Source organism: Gracilinanus agilis, chromosome 5, assembly GCF_016433145.1.
Source record: "Gracilinanus agilis isolate LMUSP501 chromosome 5, AgileGrace, whole genome shotgun sequence".
Lineage (NCBI taxonomy): Eukaryota > Metazoa > Chordata > Mammalia > Didelphimorphia > Didelphidae > Gracilinanus > Gracilinanus agilis.
The window spans coordinates 118236195-118252057 of NC_058134.1; the positions used below are offsets into that span (position 1 = coordinate 118236195).

Below are 15863 nucleotides of genomic sequence, written 5' to 3' on the forward strand. Positions count from 1 at the left end.
GTTCGTCTGGACTTGTTTTTATGTCCCCTTGAGGAGTTTTGTGTGTTTCGGTCAGGAGAGGTTAAGAGCTGCTTCTTACTCTGCCGCCATCTTAACCCGGAACCTTGAATGTCATTTTAAAGGAAGAGAGGAATTCTGAGGCACAGGTAAGGAGGAAATGCATTCCAGGCATTAACACCCAATCAAGATTATAGTGGCTGATGTCTGGACTCCCAATGAATTCAGGGCCTGGCTCATAACCTTTTCTCCTCCCCAACTCCTGCCTTTATATTAGAGGACTTCAACATACAAACTGATACTCCCTTAAACACTCTGCTTTCTAATGCCTCAATTTACTCACTTCCCCTGACATACTCTACTCCCTCTCAGAGATGGTCAGACATCTGATCTTACCATTGCCTAAAAATGTTCTGCTTCTATGTTAATGAAGTCTGAAATCACTTTACTTAATAACCATCTGTTGTTATTCCACTTTTTCCTCTGCCTTGCAACCTCAAACCCTATTCTTCATCTTTACTGCAAACTACAATCCTTCCATCCCTCAGCTTTTTCACATGTGGAATGGCTATACTCTCCATCCTAACTTCTTAGTGAAACAGTTCCAACTCTACCTCCTTCTCTCGAATCCCTTGCCCCCTTATTCAATCAACAATCTTGCCCTGACAAGCCTCAGTTATGTAATACTATCACCATGTGCTGCCACTGCTCCCACTTAAAGTGGACAAAAATGAAGAAAATCAAAAAACTGATGATGGAGTCATTACAAATTTATGTTACATAATTTCAACTAAGCCTTAATTACAGCAAAACAATCTTTTTACACCTCCCTAATCCATTCATTGTCCTTCCCAGGAAAGCAGATTTTCCAAAATTTTCCTTCTTCCTCAAACCCTGCATAGCCCTTCCTTTCCCTATGCTCTCAGGTGAGTACCTTGTCTCATAATTTACTGAAAAAATGGAAGTCACTCAACAGGAGCTCCCTCTTCTCTCTTCCTCCTCATCTCACATCATGCAATTCTCTCTACTTCCATCTCCTCCTTCACTGCTATCTCATATAAAGAAATGGTTCTTCTTCTTTCTAAGGGATCCTATTCCATTGTGTATTTATCAAAGATTGTTCCCTCTATTATCCCTACTCTTTCATTTATCTTCAAACATTCCCTGTCCACTGTCTCTTTAAAAGCCACCTTCAAAAATGTCCATATCTCCTCTACTCTCAAAAAACTTTCATTTAATCAGTTCATCCCCACTTGCTACTGTTTCATATCTCTTCTCCCTTTTGTGACTGACCTTATTTTTATCTGTGCTCTTGTGTAAATAAATTGCCTCTACTTTATTCTTCTTCTCATCTTAATTCTTTGAAGTCTCTTTTCCATCTTCATCACTCAACTGAAAATGCCCTTTCCAAAGTTAACCATGACCTTGATTGCCAAGTCTAAAGGTATTTTCTTACTCCACATCCTTCTTGACTTCTCTGCAGCTTTTAACAATGTTGATCATCTTTTTCTCTTTGAAACTCTCTTCTCTCTAAGTTTTCCTGGCACTGTGCTTTCTTGATTCTCTTCCTACTTCATATCTCCTTTTCAGTATTCTTTGTTTTCAAAATTCTTCATCAAGGCTCTACACACTGAAAATGTGTCACTTCTAAGGCTCTGTTCTGAGCCCTTTTCTCTTATCAATTCCCCAGGATTCAATTATAATATTTATATTAATGATTCTCAATTCTACTTCTCTAGGCCTAACTTCTTTACTAGCCTCCAATCTCACATCTCCAACTCCCTACTAGCCATCTCAAAGTATTTTAAACTCAACATGTCCAAAACAACTCATTATCTTTCCCTAAAAACTTTTTTTTCTTTCTAATCTCCCTATCATTAGTGAAGGTATGACCCTCCTTCAATTTACCCAGGCTCACAATCCAGATGTCAGATGAGAGATATTGCAAAGGTGAAATCAACAAGCCTAGGCAACAGATAATGAGTGGAGGACATAAGCCACAAGGAACCAGGAGGTTGGTGTTGCTTTCCACTAATGGGGAAGATGGAGAGGGTTCAAGGGGAAAGACAGGATTGGAACCCAGGTCCCCTGGCTCTAAATCTATCACTCTTATTTTTAGAGGGCCACCAGATTACAAGTTTCTGGCCAAAGTTGGTAAGGATTGTAAATGTGGTCAACAGAATGGTATCTACCCTAGAAGAACCAAATCAATTCCTCTTTAAAGTTTCAGACATAACCTATCCAAAATCCAAACCTACATTTATCTCAAAAGTTGACCAAGAAAATGTATGTATGCTTTAATTCTACAAGCCAAGTTAACAAGGCCCAAAACACAAGCTATCTCATCATTCAGAAAACAAAAAAAGAGCATTGATCTGAATGGTCACGGAGGTTCTTCTCTCTACCTGTGAGTCCACATAATCTATGGAGAGGCTGGTTGAACAAGTCCATTACCATTTGTCTACACTTCTATGGGCAACTATACCAAAGAATTATAGAAACGAGAGCAGGGAGGGCCCAAAGTGGCCATCCGGCCCACTCCACTCTACATCTTCTGCAAGATGCCAATCAAGGCATCACCCAGCCTTTGCTTGAAGAGCTCAAATCAGGGAGATGCTCCACCTCCTGAAGCAGGCCCCTACTACTTCTAGATCAGTGATGGTGAGCCTATGGCACAAGTGCCAAAGATGACAGACACAACGCTGTCTGTGGGCATGTGGCACCCTCTACCCCACACACCCCAGAGTTAATTGGAAAGGCAGAGGGCCTCGGGTGGAGCTGCTCCCCTCTCCCTCTCCACTGGGCCTGATACATTTCTTCACATCCCCCACCCCTCTGGCCAGGAGCCAGTGGGAGCAAGGGAGTAAGGTGGGTGGCCCAAAGGCAGCAGAAGGGGAGCAGAGCGCTGGAGCCACTCCCCTCCCCCTCTCTACACTCACTGAGGGCGTTCCTCACTTCCCCTGCCCCTCTGCCCAGCAGCCCAATGGGAGCTCCTTTGGGTGGGGGAAGGAGGGAACCACACAGGGCACTCAGTTGGGGGTGAAACATGACATGAGGTCTCTAAAAGGTTCGACGTCACTGGTCTAGATCCTTCTAACTGTTAGGAAGCATTTTCTTTATATGGACCCTAAATTTTCCTTTGTGATGTTTTCACTGATTAGATAGTATAATCATTAGTTACTTTTGAGAAAACATGGACAACACTTAAAATAACACCTAATTTGCTTGTGAATATTAGCTTACAAATCTTCTTCTTATCCATTATGAAATGTTTTATACTGCTCTAGACTAAAAGAACCTAAAATGGAAATACAGAAGGGAAATACTGTGTAACTAAGGTTTTAGTACTTTATCATTTTCCTAATAACATGCTTATTCCTTTTTCTTTAAACTCACATATGCTACCCAAGTGTTTGTAAAGTTTCTGAAATTTTCTATTAAAATTCTTGGTATTATTGAAATAGTTTTCAAAGGCCTCAATTCCCTCTAATACCCAGAATTACTCAGCTCACATAAAAATGGAATAGTTTTTTAGAAAATAAATATTACTCCAAATCAATGCAAAAAGAAGAGCCAGAAATGACATTCAATACAACTTTGATGACTCTGCTATGAGCCCTGGCTACCATGTGGAGGATGCTCCTTTCTTTCTATTGACCATACCACTGACATCAAGATTGTTTTTTTCAAAGATTTCATCAAAGACTAGACTTTTCCTGCAAAGCTGACTTTGAATTAAATGTTGTGCTAACCAAAAAAAAAAAAAAAATCCTCTGAAGAGGGAATTTCATAGGTGTCTAAAATAAAGGATTTTCAGAGGGTTTTTGAAAGTCCAACTTCTGTGGAGACATAAAAGTCAATACTTTGGCTGTCTTCAATCCTCCTTGTCAGCTGTAACCAGAATCTGGGTCTTTAAAAGCTCTGCTCTGAGGTTTAGATGAGGTCTCTTTCTCAAGTCACAACCAAAGTTTGTCTTCCCAATTAAAGCAGCTATTAAAGGCCAACTTGTAAAAAAACAACATTTAATTGGAAAGCGAATCACCTAACTGTAAGAGGCAGACACATTCTCCAATTAAAAATCTGACAATGTCTAGCAAAAATAAAATAGCATCTCCAAAATGCCAGCTTGCTTATTTTACATGTAAAACGGCTGCCTCCACAAACTTCAGACCAAATAAAAGGTTAGGAAAAATCAATATAAATGGAGGTAAATGTCTTCTGTATAGAAAAAAAAAAAAAAAAAAAAAAACAGAAACAGAAACAGCAGGTAGCCAGAACTCTCTCCATCCAATTAGTTCCATTTCAAAAGGCTAGTAGCAAGGTTAAATAACCAAAAACTTGCAGCTGAACTTTGAACCCAACATCTTTTTGGTATATGATTAAATTTTAAGAATTTTCTCTCATCCTGTTCAATTACTTCTGTGGCTCCCTCCAAATAGCACATTACAGACCTGAAGACATCCTCAAATCCTTATAATTGACTCTGGGAAAATACTTTCCCAGAAGCATAGTTTTACAAATAATGACAACTTCCCCCAAAGTATTCCAGGTGTTTTACAAATATGCACCTGCCCAGCACAATCATACTCTAGCGGTCCCTTCGATAGGACTCCTTAGAAAAAAACATGAATGTCTTTCAGGTAAGAAAACAAGTCCTCCATATTCCAGCCAATCAATAAGCATTTATTAAGTGCCTGCTCTGGATCAGTTAAGCCCTAGATAAGTTAAGCACTGAGAAGACAAAGAAAGGCAAAAGAGAGTCCCTTTCCTCAAGAAGTTTACACTCTAACCAACCTGAAAATAGCTAAGTACAAACTCTATACACAATGAGTAGGAAATAGCCAATAGCAATAAGACTCAAAGTCAGAGGGACTGGGAAAGGCTTCCTGTAGAAGGGAGAATTTTAGCTGTACTTAAAGGAAGCCAAGGAAGCCAGAAAGTAGAGAAGGAAAGAGAGAGCATCCCAGATATGCAGGACGGCCAGTGAAAATGCCCAGAGCCAAGAGATGGAGTGTCTTGTTTGAGAAACAGCAAGGAAGCCAGAGACACTAGATTTTGAAAAATATATGAAGTAGGGGAGCGGGAGGCAAAAGAAGCCTGAAAAGGTGCAGAGGAGGGCAACGTTAAGATAGAATTTGAGGGGGGCAGCTGGGTAGCTAAGTGGATTGAGAGTCAGGCCTAGAGATGGGAGGTCCTAGGTTCAAATCTGGCCTCAGACACTTCCCAGCTGTGTGACCCTGGGCAAGTCACTTGACCCCCATTGCCCACTCTTACCACTCTTCCACCAAGGAGCCAATACACAGAAGTTAAGGGTTTAAAAAAATTTAAAAAAAAAAAAAAGATAGACTTTGAATACTCAACAGGATTTTGCCTATTATCCTACAGGTGATTGGGAACCCCTGGAGTGTACTAGGAGGAGAGGGAGAAAGGAGCAGGGATCAGAGTTTTAGAAAAATCACTTTGACAGTTGAATGGAGGATGGATTGGAGTTGAAAGACTTGTGATAGCAGGCCTGGCTACTAGAGTAATGCAAGGATGAGGTGATGACAGTCTATCTATATCAGAGTGCCAGTAAAAACAATACTTTCACATCACTGAAGGAGATGAATTTTGAAACACAGTGATGGGCTCATGGAAGCTTTTTTTCCCCCCTAAACACTTATCTCCTGTCATAGAATCAATATTAAATGTTGATTCTAAGGCAGAAGTGCAGTAAGGGCTGGGCAATGGGACTTGCCCAGAGTCACACAACAAGGAAATATCTGAGGTCAAATTAAAACCCAGGACCTCTCGTCTCCAGGCCAGGTTTTCTATCCACTGAGCCCCATACCTGATCCAGATTCATGGAAGCTTTGAAGAGAACTATTCTATACTAGATCCATCTTTGGAAACACTAAGACTGAATGATAAATTGTCTGGGCAACCCAGAAGGTTGGGAAGGTAAGAGAATGAGAAAATCTTCCTTTCTTTATATAAACATTTATTGATCTCAGAACAAAAATCAGTTCTATAATATACCCAAGAAATGGTCATCTCATCTTTTGAATTAAGACCTCCAATAAAGAGGACACTCACTACATTCAAGTAAATTCATTTTATTTATGGATTGCTCTATCAGAATGTTTTTTTTTTTTACATCTTAAGCCTAAACCTGCCTCTTTGTAACTTATGCCCATTTACCCTAAGTTCTGGTCTTAGATCCCCATGATAGTCCTTCAAATATTTGAAAACAAAGTGTATGTGTGACCTAGGGTAAGTCACTTAACCTTGATTGCCTAGCCCTTGTTGCTCTTCTATCTTAGAATTGATACTAAGACAAAAGGTAAGGGTTGTTTTTTAATTACATTCAAATAGCATGGACACAAGCCCATCAATTATCCTAATTATGCTCCTGTGAATACCCTCTAACTTGGCAATGCACTTCCTAAATTAAGACAACCCGAACTGGGACAGAGCAATGTACCAAAATTCAATCTCCTCCCTAAGTCCAATTTTGAAATGCATAAAATAAAATACAAAGGATTATAAGGGAAAGCAAACATATTAAAATACAATTAACCAAAATATTGAAAAAACAAGTTCCCAGGGTACAAGTGTAGAACTCTCTTCTTGGATGCTCCTAGCAGCTTTTATGACTGCCATATCACTGTTGTCTTATATTGAGTAAAAACCACTAAAACTCCCAAGCCTTCTTAAGACAAATGCTGCCCAGACACGCCTCTTTCATATTGTACTGATGAAGCTGATTCTTTTTAACCCAAGCATAAGATTTTTTTGCCTCTCTGTATTAAATGAAGTTAGATTTGGCCCAATAGTTTTTCCTCTTGAGAAGATCAGGACCAAAATGGTTTTCCCCTTGTTAGTTCTCTACTTTTTAAGGATGAAATTACCATTAAGTCAAGTCAAGAAGTTATTAGCTGCTCTGCTTTTGGCAGTGATTGTTCCAGCTGATGCCTTGATAAATTTAAATCCCAGATCACTACCATATAATGGCTCTATGCCAGGCTTGTAATATTTCCTGAACTCCTCATTTATTTCCATTTTTGTTTGAATAGTTTGTATGGCAAAATCCTTTCAATTTCTGCCTTCGTTAACTCAAATGTTCTCTACCATGTTTTTACTCTCAGGTTCTTGAATTTCCTCACTGAGTATATCTTCTTAATATACAATGGGACTCTTTTTATCAGTGCTGTTTCTTTTGAATAAACCATATCCTTCTAGAGCCAGATGCCAGCATTGTTTTCACTCTACCAAGCTTGAGCAATAACCATGAGGTCAAATTTGTTTCCTGTGAATAACAGAATGTCAAATTTAGAAGGAGCCTCGGTGGACATCTAGTCCAACCTAAAGCCATAAAAGAATCTTTTTGACAACATAACTGACAAGTGATCATATGGCATTTGTTCAAAACTTCTAATGAGGGGGCAGCTGAGTAGCTCAGTGGGTTGAGAGCCAGGCCTAGAGACAGGAGGTCCTAGGTTCAAATCTGGCCTCAGACACTTCCCAGCTGTGTGACCCTGGGCAAGTCACTTAACACTCATTGCCTACCCTTACCACTCTTCTGCCTTGAAACCAATACAAAGTATTGACTCCAAGACAGAAGGTAAGGGTTTAAAAAAAAAAAAAAAAAAAAAAAAAAAAAAAAAAAAAAAACTTCTAATGAGGTCACCAAGCAATTGGGCATTCTGGTCCATATTATTGGCTCTTCATTCTTTTGTGTGCTAGAAATCCAAGGCAACAAGTTACTAGCTCTTTTCTCAAATTTTGTTTCCTGAGAACGTCTGGGTGTTTATCCTGCCATTTTCCTTCCTTTACTGAAGCTACTCTTCGTGGTTTCTAGCTTGGTCATCATACATAGGCAGTCTTCCAAGTCTCCTTTTATTGTGGTTCTTGTTCAGTCATTCAGTACAACTCTTGGACAAAAGTCCATAGAATGTTCTTGGCAATGATACTGGAGTGGTTCACCATGTTATTCTTCAGTGTGCCCCCCATGAGGAACTAAGGCAAATAGGGGTTAAGTGACTTGCCCAGGGTCACACAGCAAGTAAGTAGCTAAGGCTGATATGAGCTCAGATCTTCCTGACTCCAAGCCCGGAGGGCTACCCACTGAACTTGTGTCCTCTCCACTCCTCCTACTTCTTCCATTTAAAGCCCTTGGTTGAATATACACTTGCAATATCACTAATGTGCGAATATCGTACAACATATTAGTTTTACTTTTGGAACATCAGTGATCCACCCTCAGTACAGGTACAAGATAAAGTCATTCTTTGCTTCCCTACTGTCCTTTTCTCTCTACATCATTTGTATATGAACCTGTACTGAATTTTTAAAATCTACACCAAGAGTTCCTAGCATTCATATCCCCTGGCTTTCAATAAACATTCCCTGGCACCCAATTCAATAAGAAAGGAAATAAGTTCTAAAATTTACTGTGCATATGGCATATAAGAATATCTCTCTCACATATATCCCCTTTTCGATGTGAAAGAAATAGATTGACTCATGTCATTAGCATAATAGAGCAACCAAATATTCTGCATAGTCCCTTGACAAGCTTCTCATAATCTACAGAATACATACTCCAAGTTGGAAATGTCTGGCCTAGACAAACTAGCCAAGTTCATCATGTCACACCCAGTAGGTATAACACTCTCAATTCCACATGAGAATATTTTCTGATTTTTGTGAGAGCTTCTCACTCATGTGGAGTGCCAAGGAAATAAGAGTCTTTACATGATAGCTAGTTGTTTAATGGTTAGTATGGCATAAACAAATATGAAAATGATCAGTTGAATTTTTTATTTATTAACAAGGCAATCAGGGAAACTACCCTAATACACAATATGCATCAGCTACAACCTACACCTGCAGATACTCTGCAACTGATTAGAAAAAAAGTAAAGGAGTTTTATACAGGTTAGTAAAAAGCGATGGAATAGTCCCAGTGGAGTAGATGATACCAATAATTCAAACTGTATTTTCATGGGGGCAGGAAAACTGTTAGCCTAGAAACACCTAAAAAATATCTCTCTTGTCATCCGCTCCCCATTCTTCAAAGTGATTGATGTCACTGTTCTCTCATCCGAAGACATTGACTTTTTTCCCAGTTATAGTAGGGGATAGAAACAGAAACATAATAGCACATGAAAAGGACAACTGGCAAGATTCCTAAGTGACAACTACTAAAAAATATTGACAGAAGGATAAAAACACCAGCCCGACCCATACTTCTAGATAATCAAGTAAATGTATGATCTTCATCCCCAAGTCATAATATAATCATTCAGTATAATACTGCGTATGTGTACACCTTTTCATACTCAACTTTTGACAGAAAGCATTGTCCCTTTGGTCTAAAGTGGACAGAGATACCACAAAGAACAGTCAGTTACACAATGGCAAAGAAATCAAAGTGAATAAATTCCTGGGTCCCCAAAAAATCCTTGGAGATTGCTGAGCAGAGAGGCAAGGGCTTAGCAGGTGCTTCACAGGTATGAATCTGTATACTACAAACACCTCCTAATCTTACTACATGAACAGTTCCCCCTAACAGGAAAGAGCAGGGTCCTGACAAGATGAATGGAAATCAATCCAGTCACATCATGTTCTAACCAGCAGAGAGGTATTTGAGGTGGCTGATAAGAGGATTGTTCTCCATCTCTTATTTCCCAAGCTTTCCCAATTATTAAAACTTCCAACCCATGCTTAGGGTAATCATGGGATATAAAATAAGAATGAACTATTGGGGAACCTTGTTAAAATGAAAAGTGGGGCAGCTAAGCATGTGGAGAAAATATAGTCCTTGTAGATGAAACTGAATGAAACATCAATGCTAAAAACTTTGCTTTGTATATAGTGGGAATTTAACAAAAGTTTGTTGATTGATGAATGAATGAAGGAGGGACCCAAGAAATCTTTTCCAACTCTGAGATCCTGTGAAAGCAAGAATCTAAGATAATATAAGCAGGTTAATGGAACTGTGATTTCATTTCACCATCAAGTTCAAGGTCCTAGAAATTCAAATAGCCACTTTTTCTAACTTCCATTCCTTACCCAGTACCTCAGTATAGAAAAGAGAACAATAAAATATGAGGGAAGTAAAGGAAAAAAGAAACCTTTTTATCAAAACTGAGACAGTTAATTTTCTCCTCTTCAGAAGAAAACCCTGCACTATCTTCTAGAATCTATTTTGATGAGGCAAGTATAGGTTCAAACACAGTAATAATATAAAACCCTAAGATTTCTCAGATACTACTTTGAAGAGTCATATCTAGTTTTGGTTTTGTTTTGTTTTTTGAAACTTTTACCTTCTGCCTTGGAATCAGTATTGATTCCAAGGCAGAAGAGTGGTAAGGGCTGGGCAATGGAGGTTAAGTGACTTGCCCAGGGTCCAACAGGTAGAAGTGTCTGAGGTCACATTTAAACCCAGGACCTCCCATCTCTAGGCCTGGCTCTTTATTCACTGAGCCACCCAGCTTCCCTCCATAACTAGTTTTTTAAATAATCATACTCTAAGCACAAAGAACCCAGAACCTACAAGTGACAGGGGTCAATACTGTGTTAGCCTTAATCAGTCATTGGGCATCATACCAACCTAGCTATGACAAACACAAATAATACAATTCTTCAAGTGCACACATTTTATTCTCATTCTCTAAAAATGAATAAATAAATAGAGAGCAGATTTCAGGTCTTTAACTTCTCCCTTTCCTTTTCCCTCCCCTCTATCCTCTCTCCCCACCAAGTTCAAAGCAAAAAGATTAGAAAGCAATGGCAACATTAAAGGCAAATGCTTCCCCACATTGAGTACAGAAAGGATGCAAATAATTTAATGTTACATATTTTGATACTCCTCCCAACTTTCTCCAGTTACACTCTCATAAAAAGGATCAGGAAACTTTGGTGAACTGGATAAAAGGGTTTAATTTCATGAAGGAAGGCTAGGGATTTGGTTTTATCTATCAATTGATACCACTAAGTGCCAAACTAATAATGGGTAAACATTTTTTTGAAAAGAATAAGTGAATGTGTGGCCTTTATCAGTATCATCTACTAGGTCAATTACTTCTAATTTCCCATCAACAAACATTGGGCTTTATTTATACAGTATATTTTTTTTTAATTAGGAATTTCTCAGTGCCAATTCAAATATTAATATTAAAAAGAACTATCAAGTGAAACCCTACTCCCCCCCTAAAAAAAAGGGGGCAGGGTAAGGTTTATTCCCACCTTCTCAAAAAAACTTTATTCAGCATGTTTTTTCTACTTAATTCGTGTTAAGTGGAACATCCCCCAGGCAGTGCAAGAAACACAAAATAAATCACTGTAGGGCAGAATCCTAGAATGAAACCGACTAGATGCCAAAATGAAATCCACCTCTTTGCCTTCTCTAAATTAATGATGGGAATAGATGGTGATCCTAATAGCTCCCACTGAAACAGCGCTTTACTTGTTTAGGTATTTTTAACTCATTCCATCCTGGAGGTTAGGATTCCTTCTTTCCTCTTCCTACCCCCCAACCAATTCATTCAGACTTGACAGCTATTTTACTTCCAAGGCCTAACATTAAGAAAGCAAACACAGGGCCCAGGTCAAGGAAATGGATTGAATTTGTTAAGGGGAGTGGCTGGGGAGGAGGCTGGACAGGATCTGAGGAGGGTATAACTCCTAAAAAGGAGGATGCGCATGCATTCCTCTCCCCGAGGGTTCTTGTATCAAACCTGTGGCCTCGGTGCCCAAAGAAGTCAGTCAGGGTAGATGCTACAACTCTGACAGGGGCCCCAGAGACCCCTCCAAGACCCAGGCAAGGGTTGCTGACCACCCTCCCTGAGCTCCACTCCTGCAACTCGGCGTTCAGGGCCCCAGGTGTGTTTGGGTGGATGGATGGAAACCCTTTGGTTTTCTGCCCCTTATCCCCACAGATCCTTGCTGGGGGTTGAGGCCCCCTGGGAGACCGAGGGACCTCAGGAGGGAACCCTGACCGCCTTGGGGGAACAGGGGGCGGGGAGCGCGTTCCCTGGGAGTAGCTTCCCATCAGAGGCGGGGAGGGAGGTGAGGGGAGGGTCCAGAGGATGAGAACCACTGACAGCCTTTCCCCTGTCCCCTAGCCAGGGTCCAGACATCCCGGCCCCCTGGCCTCTGAGTGCGGCCTTCTGCCTCCGCCCTCCCTCACCTGATCACGGAGATGAGCAGCCCCGAGGGGTCTTTGCTTTTGCTGACTGTGCTCCTGTACTTCCCAACAGCTGCTTCTGCCGCCATCTTGGTACGGGGCTGGGGGGAAGAGGTGAGGAGGAGGGAAGAAGCGGAAAAGGGACGTGCAACCACTGAGCGCGAACCCCTTAGGAGTTTCTAGCAATAGGATGAGAGCAGGGGCGTTGCTGTACGCGTAAATATCCAATAGTAAAAGTGAAAAGGCGGGATCAAAATTCTCAAGCTTCTCTGGCGCGACAAGCACTTTACCCTCAAAGCATGCTGGTACTTGTAGTTCTGTCAATGAATCGTGAATTTCCGCTGTCAAAGATCATTTCCCTCTAGCATGTGCTTGAAGTGTGGGAAAATTAAACCAATGGCAACTTCATAAAATCTCGTGATCATTGTTCTTCATTTATTTTTATTACAGTCGTAATTTCCCCCCCTTATACTTGATCTTAGGGTTTTCCTCGTGATTTTAAAGTTATTTGTGGGTTTTAAAACATTATTATCCATTTAAATGAGGAATTCTTATGGGTAAAAAAAAATACATAAAAGACAAGAGTTTTGGTATTTACCTAAACAGTCAGAATTCTGTTTTCTATTGGTTTGATTTTTGAAGTTTCAGACATTTTAACTCAAAGCAATTATGACTAAAACCCTAGAGAATATAAAATTAAATTAAAATATGAATTTCTCTTTGCTATTTAAAATTATCCTTTTAATTCTGCTTTTTTATTTATTTGTGTTTGATTTCCACATCTAGCTTATGCCAATTTTCTGATATCTCCAGATAAAGCTAAAAACAGACAATTTGATAAAAGAAGAAGTAAAATTATACATCTCTAGAACTTTTAAATGGCCCTCTGGCAGAATGAAGTACAAGAGATAAAAAAAATTATTTTAATCTGGTTAGATTTTTATTCATAATTTTTTACATTACTTGAAACTTAGTAACTTTACTTAGTGAGCTCTACTTTCATGTAACAGACTCATTCACTATGTCAAACACAGAAACAAAAAAGAGCCAAAGGAAAAAGTCTAAAGAGCAGAAAAATGATGGAAAAGATAAAAAAGAAGAAGTTGTGGGGGGAAGGTTTATTCCAAGAAATTTAAAAGAAACGTAACTGTGAAGATTTTAAAACTTCTGAGAAGAGAGGAAATCAAATTGTTTCAGGCATCCTAATGTTATAAATCAAAGACTGCAATTTTTTAATTGAAGTCAGAAAAAGAACAAAGGCAACAGACCAAGTAGAGGATTCAGTGAGTATATCTACCTTGAATCAATAACTCTAAATTAAACCTTCAACCAATAACCTCAAGGTCTCTTCGTTCTTTGCCACCCCAGTTGTTTCACACTCTTCCCTTTCACATTAAGTGCCTATTAGGCTAAAGAATTCAGGAAGGTGATTAAACTCTATACCTCTATGTAGGCTTATACCTGAGGAGACCAAAATCAGGAAAATAAGGATTCTAGAGGTTTTGCCATCAAAGATAAGAAAGGCCTACAGACTTGTCTTCACTTTCTATTGGAGGCCAGACTACAATTTGGACAAGACTTGTGAACTAGCAGAATAGAAATGGGGAAGGGTAAGTAAAAACTTACAAAGAAAGGACTTGGAGCTAGAAAGTGGCTCACCAAAGAAGCCATCCCATCTAGAACTTGAAGTGACTAGAGGGATTTGAAACTATTAGAATGATAAAGAGAGAATATTGCTCATTCAAGGGTATCTGCTTTGTTTTTCTCTCTCTTTTTTTTTTAACCCTTAACTTCTGTGTATTGGTTCCTTGGTGGAAGAGTAAGGGTGGGCAATGGGGGTCAAGTGACTTGCCCAGGGTCACACAGCTGGGAAGTGTCTGAGGCTGGATTTGAACCTAGGACCTCCTGTCTCTAGGCTTAGCTCTCAATCCACTGAGCTACCCAGCTGCCCCCTTTCTCTTTCTTTTAATGATTTTCTTCTGAAAAGGAATAAAATAAAATAAGAAACTAAGTATCCTCTCTCCTATAAATCAAATGCCACAAAAAGATACAATAAAAGACCCACTCAGATTTAAAAGGGCAAATTTAAGGGTACAGGAACAATTAGACCAGTTGTAGGACTGGAGTAAAGTGCTCACACTGAGACATAGTGGAATATAAGAAGAGAGGGATAACTTGGTGCCTGATTTCCCTCAGTATCTAATGTTTTAAACCTTTGATTTTATCTATTTTTTCTTTTCCAGAGGTGTGATAGAAGGATTCTGTGATGTCAATTGAAGGAGGAAACTCTATTAGCATAAATCCACATTTTGTTGTTGTTATTTAGTCATATTCAATCTTGTCCAACTCTTCATGACCCTATTTGGGGTTTTCTCACTTGAGTGGTTTTTCATTTCCTTCTCTAGCTCATTTTATAGAAGAGGAAACTTGAGTCACACAGCTAGGAAGTGTCTGAGGCCAGATTTGAACTTGGGAAGATAAGTCTTACTCTAGGTCTAGCACTCTATGCACTAGCTGCCCACCATTCCACAACACCTCTGCAATTCACTGTCTTAAAAAGTTGCCCAGGGCACTTGGAGGGTTTAACTGACTTGTGTACAGTCACATACCCAGATGTCAAAAGCTAAACTTGAACCCAGATCTTCCTGACTCCAAGGCTGGGCCTCTATCTGTTATGCCTAACAATCTCTCCCTTTGCACAAAGTGTGATCAATAAAAGTGTGTTGAATTTGGAATGAACGGAGGTCCTTGAACTAGTCAGGGCAGGAACTAGTGCTTGTGCAGATTTTGATTTGATGTTGTCTTATCAATTGTTAGCTGGGATGGAGCTGAGATCTTATTATTACATTTGTAAATACACCCATTGGGTCTTAAAGTCAGGGGAATATACAATTAAATTAAAATGCTTTGACCTCCTCAAATGAAAAGCTGAAGATAAATCCACAGTATTGATATTCTTATTATTGTAGATAAATGAAATGTGTAAGTGAAGCTAGCCTAGCAGTTCAGTAGCCTCTTTGGGATCTGTATCAAATTGCTATTCACTCAGCATCTAGACTGCAAATGGTATTGCAGGGAGTATTCTAGAGACAGACATTAGAGGAACCAGCCCTGTAGTCAGAACTCAGAGACCCTCTGTTACCCTGTCCCTCTTCAGCAGGCCTGACTAATTTGGAATCCCTACTTCCAGCCTAATCTCAACAACAGCTTTTAAAAGGATCTAATTTCCCATAAGTAAATCAAGACATCTCCATTAGTGGTGTCAGGGTAAGAAGACCAGTTTGGGAGACAGGCAGTCCTGTGATCAAGTCTTTCCCCTCTAAAATACACTAGTTCTATAGCTCTGAGGGAAATCATTAAACATTTCAGTGCCACAGACAATGATCTGGGGCTAAAAATTGTAGTTGTTGTTGAATCACTTTCAGTTACATCCAACTCTTTGTGATTCCATTTGGAGTTTTCTTGGCAAAGATATTGGACTGCTTTGCCATTTCCTTCTCCAGCTCATTTTACAGATGAGGAAACTGAGGCAGGGTTAAATGACTAGATAGTAAGTGCCTGAGGACAGATTTGAACTCAGAGAGATGAGTCTTCCCAACTCCAGAACTGGCACCATCCAGTCTGACATCTAGCTGCCCAGGGCTATAAATTACAGACATAAAATTTCATATTCATAAGTTTCTTGTATACCCTG

At 39.6% G+C, this 15863-nt stretch overlaps 1 protein-coding gene across 1 annotated transcript in view; it reads right to left on the bottom strand.

Moving 5' to 3' along the window:
- The window catches only part of EXOC4 (exocyst complex component 4), an 892087-nt gene extending 879829 nt beyond the window's left edge, over positions 1-12258 (bottom strand). Inside the window, exon 1 of the mRNA XM_044679735.1 lies at positions 12173-12258. Coding sequence (XP_044535670.1) covers positions 12173-12258 — 86 coding nt within the window. The remainder of the gene's footprint in view (positions 1-12172) is intronic.
- Between the last annotated feature and the right edge of the window lie 3605 nt (positions 12259-15863).